We start from the raw sequence: 17255 nt of genomic DNA, 5'->3' as shown, positions 1-17255 counted from the left end.
ACTTTCATTTTAGATTTTGCCTACACGTTTTGTGCGAAAATATAAGTAAGCTGGTGAAACACACAAATACAAGTCATATTTCCCATACAGAATTCACGATAGTCAGAATAGCCTAGCCTTTTTTATTTGATTAGATTTATGTATTTTATAAAACAAAAATACTTTTTGGTCACTAAGGCTATTACTATATCCCCAAATGTTTGGAGATGGGACTAAATGGCAAATTTAGTCCCTAAATTTGTATATCTTGATATCATTTTAGTTCTTGAAACTTAAAAATTCAAATAGTTCCTAAAATTAACTCTTTTTTCCATTTTAGTCCCTATTCCAGGAATTTAAGTGATCATAATAATACAAGTTTAGGGACCAACATGAAAGAGGTTAATTTCAAGTACTTAAATGAAACTTCAGACAATTTGAATTTTCCTTAGTTTGAAGGTGATAATGAATTACAAATTTAAGGACGAAATTGACCATTTAGTCATAAATATATTAAGTCAATTGATTTTCTGATACCATCTATCGGTCTGAGTCAGTTTTAATCTTAAACAGGAGTACAAAAACTATAGGTGGCCAAAAAATAAGTTTGATTACTAAATGTAATTTAAAATAACTGGCCGTTACGATTTGTATTTGTGTTCATATTTTCAAACTGAAATTTTGGCTATACGATAGAATTCTTTGAGAAAGTGAATCATCCCACAGCGCCACTACGCTGTGGCAAGGGCTGCTATCGTTAAAGCAGTACTATAGCGAGCTCCTTAAAACCCTGGAAGTAAGGAGACTACGATTTTGAAATGCACAATTAAGTTTCCCTTCAAAAAACTAATACTGGTCTCCCAGACATATCAATCCAAAATTTTAAAAAATTTGGAAGAAGCAAGCAACTAAATCCCAATTTATAGGATTCAAATAAATCAACTAGCAGAAAAAGGAATAAGGATTCTTAATGATGTTGAAACCCTGAAGGCTGTTAAATTAATGAGTGGTAGAAAGTGAGAAGAGAAAGCTATATCAAAATAACAGAAGTCTTCACATTGAAGATAAAGACTGAGTGAAATGTAACAGGTCCACTCTCACCAACTCATATCATAAAACCTAAACACCAAGCAATAATTTGATGTAATGCCGTATCCAAAAAAATAAAGCTCACTCTATGAAGCCAATACCCCACAAAATTGAAAAAACCAAAAATGATTTTCTTTTCAAAAGATCCAATTACTTGAAGCTGATGTCACAGTATTTGAGAGCATTCCAAATCAATACTCAATAGATCTAAAGGCAAATGCTGTCAAACTGCAGTATTTCACATCTGCATAATAGGCATTTGCCTTATGCAAAACCTTAGCAAATATAACAAAATGAAATCCCACAGAAATCAATCTAACAAACTCCTATAAAGGATTGAATAAGATATGATATAAACATAATAAAAGGAGAAATCCACTAAATGAGGTTAAGATTGATGCTATACTTCCTCAGTCATAAAATCACAAGCTTCCAGGCACAAATATAATAGAGGCAAACTGATGGCAATATAACATGTTAAACTGCTCAACTAAGAATTTATCTAGAGTATTAAAAATTCACAGATTCATACATGATAATATTTCTCCCACAACATATTCAAGATGTTAACAAGAGAAACAGTAATTAAACTGGAAAGGGAAAGATAATTTTTCTTTCTTGTTGGATAGGAACGGAGTTTACAACTGTGCCAGAGTGTTAATCATTTCCCCCTGGAATTTAGAAAAGAAAACTTGTAAGAGAATTATTTCACATATTCTTTTCAAAAAAGAAAAAGAAAATCATGAGAAAGATAAAAGTACAATTATGATTTCATTCAAGTCTTCATCATGAGAAATATAAAAGTACAATTTAATTTCACTTACGTGTTCATCATCAAGGTTATGTTGTCTCCTTTAAGAAGGATCCTCCCTAATGTCTTTCTGCTTTTCTTCTTGACGTTCACTTCTTCAGCATCATCAAGAACCAAATTCATGTATTCATCAAAACCCTGATTGGAAAACAATAAAATCACATTACCCTTAACTATCAGCTCAGATGATCAATATTTTTAACAAAGTTACGCTGTCTACAACAACTACCGCCATTCATCCAAATCCCCCTACCCAAGAACCAAAAAGTTTACAAGATCCCGAAGTCAACAAATTTTCGGTCACACTGATTGAGATATGACAGAATGGATGAGGAAAATCCACACTTTTTGGACATGGAATCAATTCCGTTGGGTAATTATAAGTGTATGACTCGAAAACCTTTAAAAGAACAGAACACCACCAATCCGTTAAACTAAATTCCCTCACAATCCAATACACTGATGATTACGGCGCACATATAAAGTCACAGACAAATTATAATAAACATGTTAACAAAGAAGCATTAAAAAAAACAGCAAGACTCACGATGATTCGGCCTTCAATCCTCAAATCCTTCTGCTCAAAAAGCCAAATCTGAATGCGCGCTTTCTGCATAAATGACAATTAGAAAAAGAAAACAAAGTCAGAACAAAAAACAAAGAGAAATTAGGGGAAATGCAGAAGGAATTATCAACGATAATGAGTAGGTGAAAACTTACGCTCTGAAGAAACCTGAAAATCAAGTTCTGGGAAAATGAAGAAAGGAACGAGGTTAGGTTAGTGTTAGAATTAACAAAACCGAGAGTGAAAGTGAAAGAGTGTGTGAGAATTATACAATAGGTTGGGTCATAACCCTCTGAACTTTGGTACTCGCCATGGCTGCAGAGATTGCAAGAAGTGGGAGATGGGAGGGAAGACTCCAAAGCTAGGGTTTTGCCCTCTCTCTCACTCTCTGTTTCAGACAAATAACAATAAGTGGACAATGCCTAGGACTTTTATAATTTGGGTTTTGGGTTTAAAAAAAAACTAAAATTTCATATTTTTTAGAAAAAATAAACAAAATAAAAAAGTAGTACAGTACCATGTTATAATTTGTAATTTATAAATTTATAATAAAAACTTAAATATATTTTTAGCAGTTGTTTAATTTTAATTCTTTTTTAAAAAAACTGTTTATTTTTAGTTCACAAAATTACAAAAATCCATATATGTTTTAACCTTAAATAAAAAAATTAAAATAGCATCGATTTTATTAATTATATAATAATTAAAACAAATTAATTTTTATAATGACTAAAAGAATATAATTTCATAAAATAAATACCATATGTAAAACTATATTATATTATATATATGAAAATGAAATAAATTTTTTTCACCTAGATTATATATTTTTTCATTGAAAAAAATTATATATTTATATGACTCGAAAACATCTCAATTATTAAATAACTTTAATTAAATAAAAAATATCTTAGAAGTAATAATTATTATAGTTAAACAATTCATATATTTTATTAGTCTTTAATAATAAGAATATTTTTAGAAATTTGTTTGTTATTTTTTATAAGATCATTTTTTTAATATTTATATGTATTAATTTTTTTTTATATTCACTTACTTGATTATTTTTTTTCCAAATATTAATAAGATGCAATTAAGTGAATAAAAAGATAAGAAAAAAATAATTTTAAAATGATAGTACAAATAATAATAAATTTAATGTGATTAATTAAGTTAATTACATTTCTCAAGGAATATAAATTAATTGAAATGTTGTTATAATTAGCTATAGAAAAAGTACTTTGAAGTAACTCTTAAATGTTCATCGTTCACAATGATTCTTATATGACAATAAAATATTATTTTACTCATTAGTAATAATAATAGTTGATTATATGAGAAACTTGAGTTTAACTTTAAACACCTAACACGACACATAAATTACCTCCAATATAATAAATTAAACAATAATATTTAAAAATAAGCAACTCATTTAACAATAAATGTTATAAATGTTGGAGATGTTTTTTTATCAGAAGGAAGGAAATAACAACTACAGACACAAGGACACCGTACTCGTAGCATTAGCAAACAACAACTTTTGTAGTAAGACAAAAAGACACTAATTGATGGGCCTCAAACAGCAGATTATTTGTCAAAGATGATGTGAATTCTAGCAAAGGTAACAAAAAATTTAAATTCATTAATCAAGTTACTGAGATGGATGGTTACAAGACGGAGGTGAATAGCAACTGGAACCAACCTATTGGAGGGGACCAGGTCAAGATCCTATGGAAGAAGCTAAGCAGGTTAAAACCAGTACTGATGATGATGAATAAACCATTGATGGGCCCCAAACAGCAGATTGAGAACATTAGAAATAAGCTGACAGATGCCCATAATAACTTGAGTCATGATCGTATGAACGAGCAAAGGATTAAGGAAGTGAAGCAACATACCGAAAACCTCTTAAACCTTCAAGAGAATGAAGAGAAAGTGCTGAGACAAAGAGCAAAGGTCGAGTGGATCCGGTTAGGTGACGGCAACAATGCGTTTTTTCATGCCTCTCTAAAAAGCAGGCAGAAAAAATGTGGTATTACTAAGCTTTTGCAGGAAGATGGGACTGTGGTGCACCAGCAGGAAGACATATCCAATGAGGTGTTAAACTTTTATGGGAAGCTATTAGGTGAAACTCATGAGAAGTTAAAAAGTGTGGATATAGTTGCTATCAGAAATGGTAAACAATTAGACAGAATCCAGAGAGCTGAATTGGTGAAAATGGTGGAAATAGAGGAAATAAAAGCAGCCCTAAAAAGCATTGGTGATCTGAAGGCACCAGGTGTCGATGGATATGGCGCAAAATTTTTTAAAGCAACGTGGTGCACTGTCAAAAATGATGTTACGAGGACTGTGTTAGACTTTTTCAGGGATGGTGGGTTTGATGCCAGGTTCAACAGAACTCTGGTGACTTTGATACCAAAGCATCATCAGGCTATAAAAGTGAAAGACTATAGGCCAATATCGTGTTGTACTACAGTATACAAAATTATATCCAAAGTGATTGCTAATAGACTGAGTAAAGTACTGGGTAGTATTACTAGCAACAACCAAGTTGCGTTTGTGCCGGGTAAAAAGATTCACGATCATATTTTACTTGCGTACGAGCTCATTAAAGGGTATAGTCAGAAGGGTGGTATGCCGCGTTGCATGATTCAGATGGACATACAAAAGGCGTATGATTCAGTTGACTAGAATTCTTTGAAAGTTATTCTGACAGAAATCAGTTTCCCTAGGAGATTCGTTGGGTGGATTATGACGGCAGTCCGTACCGTGACGTATCAGTTTAATGTTAATGGAGTTTACACTAAAAAGATGGAAGCTAGGAGAGGTCTTAGGCAAGGGGATCCTATCTCCCCCTTGCTCTTTGTCGTGATCATGGAGTATTTGCATAGGAAATTAAAAGGCCTTAGAGCTATTCCTAACTTTAATTTCCACAGCAAATGCGAAAAGATTCAGATTATAGATGTGAGCTTTGCGGACGATCTTCTTCTTTTCTCAAGAGGGGATGTCATGTCAGTCAAGCTAGTCATGGAGAGATTCAATGAGTTCTCCCAATTCACAGGTTTGTTTGTTAACCTGCATAAATGTAAAATTTATTGTGGTGGGATGAATGGGAATGGTGAAGGCCAACTTGCAGGTATTACTGGTTTTGCGAAAGGCCCGCTGCCTTTCAGATACTTAGGGATCCCGTTGACAAGCCGACAGATTAACAATGCTCAGTGTGTGGGGCTGGTGGATAAAATCCTTGATAGGGTAAATCATTGGAGTGCCCATACGCTTAGTTACTCAGGCCGTGTTCAGCTGCTGCGAAGCATCATTTTTGCAACTGCAAACTACTGGATGCAGTGTTTACCGCTTCCTAAGGGTGTGATTCGTAGAATAGAGGCTGTCTGCAGGTCTTTTCTCTGGACTGGTAAAAGCTGTGTTACGAAGAAAAGTCCCGTGGCGTGGAATAAGGTATGTGCTCCAAAAAATCAAGGTGGTTTGAATGTGATAAATTTCCAAAGTTGGAACAGGGCGTGCTTAATCAAACTACTTTGGAATCTGTATAAGAAAGAAGATAGCTTGTGGATTCAATGGGTTCATACATACTACACTAGAGGAGAAGACATTATGACAGTGCCGATAAAAGCGTCCTGCTCTTGGATTATGAAAGGAATTCTAAAGCAGAGGGTGAAAGTGCAAGAGATGGCTCAATGGACAGATTTGCTCCGGACCAACAGATTTCGCGTCAACCAGTTTTACTATGGGCTGTTGGAGCCCCAACCGGTGGTATCTTGGAGGAAAGTATTTTTTAACAATGAAGCTCGGCCTAGAGCCTTGTTTATTCTATGGCTAGCTTGTCATAACAGATTGGCCACGAAAGAAAGGTTGTATAGGTTTGGTATTGTGAATGATGCCCGGTGTGCGTTCTGTGAAGAGGTTGAAACGGTTCAACATCTTCTGTTTGAATGCGGGGAAATGTATGCTATTTGGAAAAAGGTGTTGGATTGGCTAAATGTTGATCATGAACCCGCAGGGTGGTTGCAAGAGTTAGATTGGATAGAGGATACGAGCAAAGGAAAGAATTGGAAGAGTCGTTTCCTAAAAACATCTTTTGCGGAGACGGTGTATAGATGTTGGAAGTATAGAAATAATAAAATTCATGAAAAAGTTGACACGACAGATATAGCTGATGAAATTATAGGTACAGTAGTGCATCGACTATGGATGAAAAAGAATTATAGAGAGCAAATTGCTCACCTCCTTATGATATAGTTTTGGTATTCTTTGTTTCTTTTAAACTGGACCCTAGGGGTCGTTCTGTACTTCATAGTTTTTTGGAATATAAATTTATATTTCTTTTTCAAAAAAAAAAAATGCAAAGCGGAAGAAGAGTCTTCTCTAGCTAACCAATAGGCACACAAGTTGGCTCCTTGGGTCTGATGCGTGAACAAGGTGTTTGTCACTACAAAGCGAGAGTTAACGGAAGTGTGGTCTCAGGATCAGAATTGGCTCTCATATCATTTTAGAATTAATAATGTGAGAGACCTAACTCAACCCCAAAAACTAGTTTAAAGGATGAGGGTTGTCACTCATATGAAACTTGAATTATTTCCGACATAATTAAACAATATGAAAAATCAAAATGAATATCGAGAGATATCCAAACAACAAAAGTTGGTTGTTTATGACCATTTTTCATCGTCGAAGTAGAAAATATCATGGCCACAATGGTACAAAAATCTGGTTTAATAGAAACCAATCATGCCATTTTTTTATCTTCGAAGATCAAAATATTACAAACTTGCCACAGGTAGCAGCACGTACAGGCAAAGAGAATCATAGAAGGGAGCTTGAGTTGAGTGGTGAACCATGATTTTATGTTATCACAGAAAATTCAAAGTCTGCATGAGCATCAGCAATCCCAAGACAAATCAGGGGTAAGGTGTTTTTCCAAATAAAGTTCCAAAACTCTGGGAGGAACCAGATTGAGAATTGCCCCATATTAAAGAATCAGGGGTTGTGTCATCCAATTAACTAACGCACCAAGCTGGTCTTTGATATCGTTTCATAGAGGTGTAGACAACACGTTGGAGATGCTTTGACAACACATTTTAATGACTCTCATGACTTTTGTAATTGTTTATATATTTTAATCATTAATAAAATGTGTGTTTGAATAAATGTCTTAAAATTGTTCTCTTTGTGTATATTTTAGTCTATCACAGTTTTTTTTTTTTTTTACTTATTTCAGTTTAGAGGAAATAAAAAAATTACAAAATAAAGTTGTATTTGATTGCAATTTTAATATAAAAAAAGTCTTAAAAAGATAAAACTTCGAGAGAAAAAAATGAAAACCTGATATGGTTAATAAATAATATTAAAATATAAATAAAAAATGAGTAAATTGAACTCCTATCTCTTGATAAATAAATAAAAAATCTTGCATTGTCATCTTTTCTTAAATTAAAAAATAGACTAAATGATTAATGTAGTTCCTAAATTTGTATTCGTCTATAATTTTAGTCTCTAAAATTAAGAAAAACTTAAATAAATCTGTGAAATATTTTATAATTTCAGTTAAAGTCCTTGAAATTAATCCATATGTCTTATTTTGTGGGCTAAAATTATTTTATCATCACTTAAATTGCCAAATTAGGACCCAAAATAAGAAGAAATTTTTTAGGTGGCGTTAATTGGCTCTATTTTCACAGCATACGACCTTTACATTTGCGAGTAACATCACCGATAAATTAATTAGTAGTAGCAATTTAGCATCACTTACCTCGTAAGGCGTTTACAATAAAGAAGATGAATAAATGTTTGGCTCAGTTTCTTATTTTTTTTATAAAAAAAAAAACTAAAAAGAATGTGGCCAAGTACTATCATAAATTAAAGTTTCACAAAAATATTTTTCAAATATCAGGATGAGCCAATATCCTTCTTTTTTTTATATATAATAACCGGCCCATATCATTTTTCTGGAAATTTGTTCAACAATACATGAAGATAATGAATTAAAATAACAGGGGATAACATAAGAAATAGATGCTCTAGTTAGAGTGTTAGAAACTGTGTTAGCTTGCCTGTAAAGCAAACTTGCACATTAGGCAAAGATTGTTCACTAAAGAAGGCGGCATCTTACACTTCAATGTACCTGGTGGAGGGCATCAATTTTTCTTTAGTTTTAGGGTCTTGCAAATTAGTACCTCGGTTAAAGAATTATAGGGGAAAAAAAACACTAATTTGTAAATCATAAGTGCACTTAAGTGACTTATTTATACAGATTTATGGCCATATATTATGTTGCCTTGATCAGTTCATTTAAAACTTTTTAGTTCACATGACTAGTCTTTAACTCAACGTGTTTTAATCAAGAAGAGGCACACGAAGTCCTAAACAAAATTCTCGGCCATAAATACAAAAGCCATGAACCAAGACATGAATACAGGGACAAATTAGAAGCAACGAAGCTAGCAGAAATTAACAACGACAAGTAGTAAATATAGTAAGGTTGTCCATTTCAAAGTTTCCCTAACATATCTTGTGAACACTGAACACACGACACAAAGTTAATAGGTCTCCTTTCTCCTCCTTAACTTCGGTTAACAAGTGACCGAGACCATCAGTCAGAGCAGAGATTGAGTACCACATAAGATGAAAAATCTACATTTATTCTTACCTCCTTGATGCTAATGGTAACAATTTTTTCCTTCAAATCATTGAAAGGAGTATTCAAATGGTTGAGTAAATTTAAGGCTAAAATTGGAGAGAACAGTGTAAGTCTTAAGGGTTCTTGAAATTAACAATTACAGAAAATCAGTAGAATCTTGAAATTTATAATTCTTACACAATCATTAGAGAGTAAGACATACCTCTCTTCATAGTGAGATCTCTATTAAATTTTCGGTGCGTCTTAATTTTCTTGAAAGATGAAGAAAACAAAATTTTATTTTCTTAACTATTCTTTCCATCTCTCTATGTTTGTAATGCCTAGGGTTTTGAGAGAATACTTTTATGCCAAGAAGATAATCTTGTTTTATGTTAATGGGATTAAACCCCTTTTAAATCACTACTCTCATCAAATAATAGTTATTTCTAGAAATTTTTTCAATTTAATCCACAATTATTAACTATTTATTTATTAGTCTCTATATAAATTGCATGTCTCTCACATGAGACATTAATTCTTACATTCTCCCACTTAGCTAATATGACATTACCAAACATTATGGACTAAATAAATAAAATAGATTAAACTAACATAATGTGCATTAAAATGACTAAATCGTTCTATACATTGGGTACATCATAATTTCATGAATAAGAATAGAAATCAATTTGAGTCATGACGATTATACATCACTTAATCGACATAGTCTCTTTCATGTATTACAAATTAGTTTTCTCTTTAATATGATCATTAGTTACGAGTACATAATTGGTCCAACATAATATTTTTATTCAAGACAAAACTTGTTAACATTACTCAAATACAAATATGCATGTAAACATAAAGAACAAGTAATCGAAAACATATCATAAATGAGCTTAGAGTATCACTGAAAAACATAAGGTAAATTACATTTAATGATCATCATTAACAGTAATGCTCATATTTTCAACATGTTCTACAAATGTCTTGGGCGGTAATCCCTTTGTCAAAGGATCATTTATCATAGGATTTGTGCTAATATGTTCTATTGACACTCTTTGTTTTTGAACTTTTTCCTTCACGGCAAAGTACTCCAATTCCATATGTTTAGCATCCTTAGAGTACTTATCGTTCTTAAAAAAAAATATTGTTGCGAAGTTATCACAATACATTTTCAGCGACCTAACAATATTGTCGATAATTTCAAGCCCTGAAATAAAGTTCTGCAACCCATTAGCCTAAATTATAGCCTCAAAACATGCTACAAATCTAGCTTCTATGGTAGATGCAGCAACAACTGATTGTTTTGCATTCTTCCACGATATTTCTCCTCCTGCTAAAAGGAATACATAGCTAAGAGTGAATTTTCTCGTATCCACACATCCAACAAAATTTGAGTCTAAATACCCAATCACCTTAAGGTGATCAAACTTCCTATATGTAAGCATGCGATCTTTTGCTCCAGTAAGTATCTCTGAACCGTTTTTGTAGCTTTCCAATATTCCATTTCCGGGTTACTTTGATATCTTCCTAACAATTCAATTGCAAAGTTTATGTCTGGTCGAGTACAAATCTAAGCATACATAATACTACAACCAACTGATGCATATGAAATTGCTTTCATTTGTTTTCGTTCTAGATCATTTTTAGGACATCGTGTCAGACTAAATTTGTCTCTTTTCTGAATTGGAATGAGTGATGCTCAATACTTTTCCATCCTAAATATGTCTAGTACTTTATTAATATATGTTTTCTAAGACAAGTCTAACAATACTTGTGATCTATTTTGGTATATTTTTATCCCTATCACATAGCTTGTCTCACCCATATCTTTCATTTCAAAGTTACTAGAGATAAACTTCTTAGTCTCATGAAGAAGACCAAGATCATTAATTGGAAGCAAGATATCATCAACATATAGACTTAGAAAAATAATCTTACTCTCACTGACCTTCAGATATATACATCGATCAATAGTATATTCCTTAAATTCAAAGGAAACAATGATATCATTAAACTTCAAATACTATTGGTGGGAAGTTTGCTTAAGACCATATTTTCCTTTAAGACCGTATATTGATTTCTTTAATTTGCACACCATGTGTTCTTTTCCTTCAACTGAGAACCTCATTGGTTGGTCCATATAAATATTCTCCTCTAAATCTCCATTAAGAAAAATAATTTTCGCATCCATCTGATGTAATTCCAAGTCATAATGGACTACTAATGTCATGATAATCCTGAAAGAATCATTTCGTGAGATCAGAGAAAATGAGTCTTTATAATCAATGTCATCTTTCTGAATAAATTCCTTAGCAACAAGTCTAACGTTGTAACATTCAAGGTTATCATGAGAGTTACGTTTAGTCTTCAAGACCCACTTACAACTAACTCTCTAATGTTTGCATGCATATTTGTATTGAAATAATGTTAACAGGTTTTGTCTTAAATAAAAACATTATGTTGGACCAATTATGTACTCCTAATTACTGATTATATTAAGGAGAAGACTAATTTATAATATATGAAAGGGACTACGTCGATTAAGTGATGTACAACCATCATGACTCAAATTGATTTTTATTCTTAATCATGAAATTTTAATGTACTCAATGTATAGAATGATTTAGTCATTTTAATGCGTATTATGCTAGTTTAATATATTTATTTATTTAGTCAATAATGTTTAGTAATGTCATATGAGTCAAATGGAAGAATGTAAGAATTAATATTTCATGTGAGAGACATCTGACTTATGGAAGGACTAATAAATAAATAATTAATAATTAAAGAGTAAATTGTAATTGGATTAAATTGAAATAATTTTTAGAAATAACTACTATTTGATAAGAGAGTAATGGTTATAAATGAGTTAATATCTACTAACGTGAAATAATGTTCATTTCCTGAAAGAAAAACAATTCTCTCTAACCTCTAACTATCACGCCGTAGAGAGATAAAAAAGAATAGTTTAAAAAAGTGAAATATTGTTTCTCTGAGCCTTCAAAGAATCAAACACATTGAAGAGAAATCTCACTATAAAAAAATATACATATTATTTATCTATTTGTAATAATCATATATTTTACAGTGTCAACCAACTACAACTGATCTATGTTAGACTCTTTTTCTCAACAAGCCTTGCAATGGTTCCTAAAGGCAGTATCAAGAAGCTAAACAACACATCCACAAAGTCCTTCCCTGTTTCAGCAAATAAGACTTTGTTTGTCTCTTTGTTCACCACAAGTTTCAATGGCACATGCACATCTGTTTGAGTACCAGCCATGGTAGCAACAATCAAAGAAACTTAAAACAAATTTGTAGTACGAAAAGTTGGGAACCTTTTATTCTAAACTCGAAAGTAAGTGTTTCGTTTCACTTAACTTTGTCTGGCGATTCGAGCGTTCGTGTATATAATCATGTGTAATGGGATTGCAAATTCTCTTTATCAGATTTTTAATTAAAAAAATATAAAATAATTTATTGGCTATTAAATGTGAATTCTTGAAAAGATTGCAGTGGCTTACATAATACGCAAGCTTATCAGATATAGTGGCGTTAATTGGCTCCACAGCCTACAACATTTACATTTACGAGTAACATGGCCGAGAAATTTATTAGCAATTTAGCATCACTTACCTCGTAAGGTGATTAACTACAACAATAAAAGAAATGGGCTTTTCAATAAAGAAGATGAACAAATGTTTGGCCCAGTTCGTTATTTAAGAAAAAGAAAAACTAAAAATAAAAGAGTGAACAAGCATTATCACAGACTAAAGTTTCAAAGGATATTTTTAAAATATTCTTAAAATTTGAGTTTGATTTAACTCAATTTAGTAACTAGTAATTCAAAAAGTGGTGAGAATTCTCTTCCACTTATATATTATTATTATTATTATTATTTTAAAATTTTCAATAAGTCTCATGCCGAACAATTGTTTCTTTTTGTAAAAAAAGATATCACATTTTTTTTCCTTTAGTTTTATGCTCTTGCTGCTTTAATCTCACTATTTTTGTTATTAACACTGCTCTAACTTCAATTCAACCGTTCCAGAATTGCATTCTAATTCATATTCTTCTAATTTAGAAAAAAATATATTAAGCGCCTTCGGTATAACATTTCTTTTTTTTTTTTTGTAATATATTGTTATGTTATTAGTAAATTGTAATGATGATAACCGAGTTTTTTTTTATGGATCAAGTGATTTATTTGATTATTTTATCTTTTTTTTATTTTAGTCTTTTATTTTTTAAAAAGTTCACTTTGTTATTTAATTTTTTTTAAAAGGTATAAAATGATTTTTTCGTTAAAGTTAATGTCGTTAAATGGTTAAAATTCATCACAAAACAAAAAATAAGAAAGATCACTCAGAATATGCTTAATTAGTTTCACGGTCATATTCCTAATCTTCTTTTGGATCGAAAATCCTACAACTACACATGCAAATCATAAATCATAGTCGAATTTGAGTGAATGGTGTCATGAATAAGGGGCTTTGGTAATCCCATCGAAGGAGGTAATCTTATTGTCATGTGCAACACGGAAGACACTACACGCGATGAAGATGAGGGAAAAAGAGTAATCACGTCCATTCAAGTATGTAATAAGCAAAATCTAAGACACTCTTATTGTCTTTTGAGATTTGTAGTGTAGAAGCTAGGGTTTCAATTAGAAAAGATTGAAAAGCGAAACGACTAGGATAAATTTGATTTTGGAAGGAGAGGAACTTGATGAGGAGAGATTAGATGTCGAAAATTTTTACCTTTGAGAGAAGATGAAGGGTTCTAAGGAGAGAGAAAAAGCTAGAATAGTTTGGAGATTATGATATTTTTATTTTTTATTTTGTGGCGACTTTTTAGCTATTAATATTTGAATATTATTAACCACATTAACTTTAAATTGATAAAAGAATAATTTTGAATCAATTTTAAAAGATAAAGTATCAAAATAAATCTAAAAGATAAATAAATAAAATAAACTAAAAAAATAAGCTAAGAAACCTCATTTGGCCTTTTTTATCCGTATAGATAACTGAACTTTCGAAGAATATTAGTACCCGTTAGAAAGAAGAAAAAAATAAAATAAAAAAATAAAAAAAAGTAAAGGCACCGAAAAAAGGTCAGTATAAGATTAAGATATTCTCACCACCACTTGTCACTAAGCCAACCTGTGATAATTAGTATAAGATTAAGATACTCTGTATGATAGATATTCATATATCAATTCGGTGACATATCAAAACTCGTTTTGGTCTTGGTCTTGGTCTTGGAAAGAAAAAAAAACTCGTTTTGGTCTCTTTATCCATGTTCTTTTCTCTGGTTTTTCATGATATTATCCTTTATTGTCTATAAAATAAAAACACTTATTTAAGAAATGACGTAAGTTTCTTGTGATTTTATTCTCTAATAAAATAAAAACAGATAATTAATTTTTAAAATTATATAATATATACTAAACAGAAATTATTTATTATTGAAAAACATTTCGTGCCAAAACATAACAATAAAAATAAAATAAAATTTGACTTAAATTTTGTCTTTTAAAAAATAATCTAGATATAGAGAAACTCATTTTTCTTCCTTTTATTTTATCACCAATCATTATTTTGAAATTTAAAAGATTAAAATCTCGATCCTAAACGATAAGAAAGAGGGGAGTTGGTGAAAGAAGTTCTCCTAGCTTATAAAATGACAAAATACGCTAGCTAACTAGAATGTCACACCTCTTAAAAGAAGAAACTAGAATGCAACAGCACTTTTAAGAAAAAAAATTGAAAGTAACACGTGCATGGCATTGGGCACTCAAGGTATTAGAGAAACAAGTGTCGTGCATGCCACATTCCACGTTACAACGTTGCTATTGATTCGCGTGTCTTGGGGAAGTGCATGGTTCTTTTATGTCTTGTGCACCAATTTAGGATCATACACACAGCAACCTTGACATAATCGATATCTTTCATCGCCTACGGCAACGCTTCATTTGAATCAACACTCCTTCCTCTTCCTCTCTCTCGTCCATTTTAGTTGTAAGACTAAGATCTCATCTTAGATTCCATTTTGTCTCTTCATTGCCCCCAAAATAACTTTATTTTCTCTGAATTATTGCCTACAGCAACTTTGAATAATTCTCCTTCGTATCAAGTCTTCCTCATCTTCACCACCTTTTTGTAAGTGGGTATGTCCAATTAATTAGCTCTAAATTGTATCGACTTTATTTAGCAACCACTTTAATTTTCATATAGCTTATAGAAAACTCAATTGATGGTAAATTTATAATCGTCCCTCGATCAAATGCATGCATTATCATTAGGACAAAAATATAGTTCTATAACTACTGCTGTACGCGTATTTTGTTTTTGATTCAACTGCCATTTGGAATTGAACCAAACATAGACATATAAGTTTTGGCATGTCTTTATGTTGTTTGTTATTGCTATTATTAATGTTGTTGTGTTGTGACTTGTGACACAGATATTTATGTGTCTAAGAACATAAACTAAAAAACCAAGGCGAGTGAAAGAAAAAAAATGTCAGGTGTGTCTCTAGCAGTGTCTGGTCCACCAGCAGCAACAGTGGCTGAAGCAGCAGGTACAAAGCCTAAACGAAGAACAGAACAGGCACCAATGGGTGGCATGATGGGTTCACTGCGCGTGATAGAACTTCAGCTGGTGGCCTTCATCTTGGTGTTCTCAGCAAGTGGCCTCGTCCCACTCCTTGATCTAGTGTTCCCTGCATTCGCCTCTGCATACATCTTGGCACTTTCACAATTCGCATTTCCATCGGCGTCTTCGTCGGGGACTGAGATCTTCAAAGGGAGCAGATTGTTCCGAATGTATGTTGTTTTTGGCACCACCGTGGGGCTGTTCTTGCCGCTGGCTTACGTGCTTGGTGGGTTTGCAAGAGGGGATGAGCATGCAGTGCGTTCTGCCACCCCGCACTTGTTCTTGCTATCGTTTCAGATACTCACTGAGAACATTATTGGTGGTTTGTCTCTGTTTTCGCCACCCGTGAGGGCGTTGGTGCCAATCATCTACACAATTCGGAGGATCTTTGTGGATATTGATTGGATTCATGATGTCTGGCTCAACAAGACTTTGCCTGTCAATGCCAAATTTCAGGTCATTTTTCTATCGGGACACATGATTGGACCACCTAATCATTTCTCTACATAGTCATTCATGATTGAATTTTGGCTTAAATATACTCTTTTATCAGTTTATTACCTTTTTTTATTTAACTATCTGATATCTGACCGTGTAACTTTTTAGGACACCCTGTTAGTTTCTCACATAGTCAATATAGGATTTTAATTAAACATATTGTGCATATATTTAAGCCTTGAATTTTTAAACTTTTGGATTTTAATTAAATTCATGAAATATATCCACAATATTTCATCCTTGTATCATTGACTATATTTGGGTTCTGCTAAATAATGTAGGATTGTAGGTCCACTTGTCAAAGGGATTTAAGGGATGAAGCAAATGGTTAATGAAGTCATTGGATGAAACTTCATTGTACTATTAGATGAAATTCATTTCAATCATTTGAATTCAACTAAACAATGCAGTTCCACCTATATTTTGATGAGTTTTATTTATTATCTAGTCAGACTCACTTGAATTTTATCTGATCCAAGAGTAAAGAGTTGTGTATATAAGAATTGAGACACGTCATACATGCATAGATAATTCCTTCAAATTCAACCTAGGACTAATGAATGAATTGGTAATGTTGCAATGCATGCAGGACTTGGCATGGTATTGGTTCGGAAAGGGTCTGGCAGTGGCCAATCTGGCTTATTTCTCCATTAATCTATTTGGGTTCTTGATACCCAGGTTCCTTCCAAGAGCTTTTGAGAGGTATTTCCAAGAGAAGGGAGAGATCTATACCAAGTCAGCAGAGGATAAAAGATCTGTGGTTGTCAACAGAACCCAATTATCAGAAAAGAAGACAGATTAAGAGCTATAGCCAATTTTGACTTCACTTGCAATTTTAAACACTTTCAGCATTTTTTTTCCTTAGAAAATAGTAATGAATGTGTATGATGATATGTGAGCCTGGACTTAAAAATCTGGCTCTCCGTTACATTATGAAACTATATATGGCTTTTGGATAAATTTTATGTATCATACAGGTTAATTCAATATTTGCTGATTTCTTCTACTCTTTTT

At 32.3% G+C, this 17255-nt stretch overlaps 3 protein-coding genes across 5 annotated transcripts; 2 read left to right on the top strand and 1 right to left on the bottom strand.

The window, feature by feature from the left end:
* Positions 1–1442: 1442 nt before the first annotated feature.
* Positions 1443–2868, bottom strand: LOC100500256 (small nuclear ribonucleoprotein E). Its single transcript, XM_003526835.4, has 5 exons — positions 2716–2868; positions 2600–2626; positions 2427–2489; positions 1893–2017; positions 1443–1739 (listed from the first exon to the last, which is right to left on the bottom strand). Exons 1-5 carry the CDS (start codon positions 2755–2757, stop codon positions 1730–1732), a joined length of 267 nt encoding a protein of 88 aa, XP_003526883.1. The 5' UTR covers positions 2758–2868; the 3' UTR covers positions 1443–1729.
* Positions 2869–5195: 2327 nt separating this feature from the next.
* LOC106799007 (uncharacterized) lies at positions 5196–6701 on the top strand. Its single transcript, XM_014776951.1, has one exon. It carries the CDS (start codon positions 5196–5198, stop codon positions 6699–6701), a length of 1506 nt encoding a protein of 501 aa, XP_014632437.1.
* Positions 6702–14931: 8230 nt separating this feature from the next.
* LOC100778708 (uncharacterized) lies at positions 14932–17201 on the top strand. 3 transcript variants are annotated; one of them, XM_003526834.4, is made up of 4 exons: positions 14932–15107; positions 15194–15256; positions 15553–16199; positions 16831–17201. In XM_003526834.4, the coding sequence occupies exons 3-4, from the start codon at positions 15609–15611 to the stop codon at positions 17041–17043; spliced, it is 804 nt and encodes a 267-aa protein (XP_003526882.1). In that variant the 5' UTR covers positions 14932–15107; positions 15194–15256; positions 15553–15608; the 3' UTR covers positions 17044–17201. The 3 variants fall into 3 exon arrangements, with proteins under 3 accessions (XP_003526882.1, XP_014631970.1, XP_040872470.1); XM_014776484.3 differs by having other exon boundaries at positions 14969–15107; positions 15194–15248; XM_041016536.1 differs by having other exon boundaries at positions 14969–15107; positions 15194–15252.
* Positions 17202–17255: the final 54 nt, after the last annotated feature.

The sequence above is a fragment of the Glycine max genome, chromosome 6 (genome assembly GCF_000004515.6).
Source record: "Glycine max cultivar Williams 82 chromosome 6, Glycine_max_v4.0, whole genome shotgun sequence".
NCBI lineage: Eukaryota > Viridiplantae > Streptophyta > Magnoliopsida > Fabales > Fabaceae > Glycine > Glycine max.
Note: the sequence above shows the minus strand (reverse complement) of the source record. Positions and strands in the feature narration are given on the sequence as shown.

Bases quoted from the DNA above. Each gene is read 5' to 3' on its own strand.
- LOC100500256 (XM_003526835.4), bottom strand. From the start codon at position 2,757: ATGGCGAGTACCAAAGTTCAGAGGGTTATGACCCAACCTATT. The intron at 2,627-2,715 runs GTATAATTCTCA...TCATTTTCCCAG, and splicing joins GGGTTATGACCCAACCTATT to AACTTGATTTTCAGGTTTCT. The intron at 2,490-2,599 runs GTAAGTTTTCAC...TCATTTATGCAG, and splicing joins TTTTCAGGTTTCTTCAGAGC to AAAGCGCGCATTCAGATTTG.
- LOC106799007 (XM_014776951.1), top strand. From the start codon at position 5,196: ATGACGGCAGTCCGTACCGTGACGTATCAGTTTAATGTTAATGGAGTT.
- LOC100778708 (XM_003526834.4), top strand. From the start codon at position 15,609: ATGTCAGGTGTGTCTCTAGCAGTGTCTGGTCCACCAGCAGCAACAGTG. The intron at 16,200-16,830 runs GTCATTTTTCTA...CAATGCATGCAG, and splicing joins CTGTCAATGCCAAATTTCAG to GACTTGGCATGGTATTGGTT.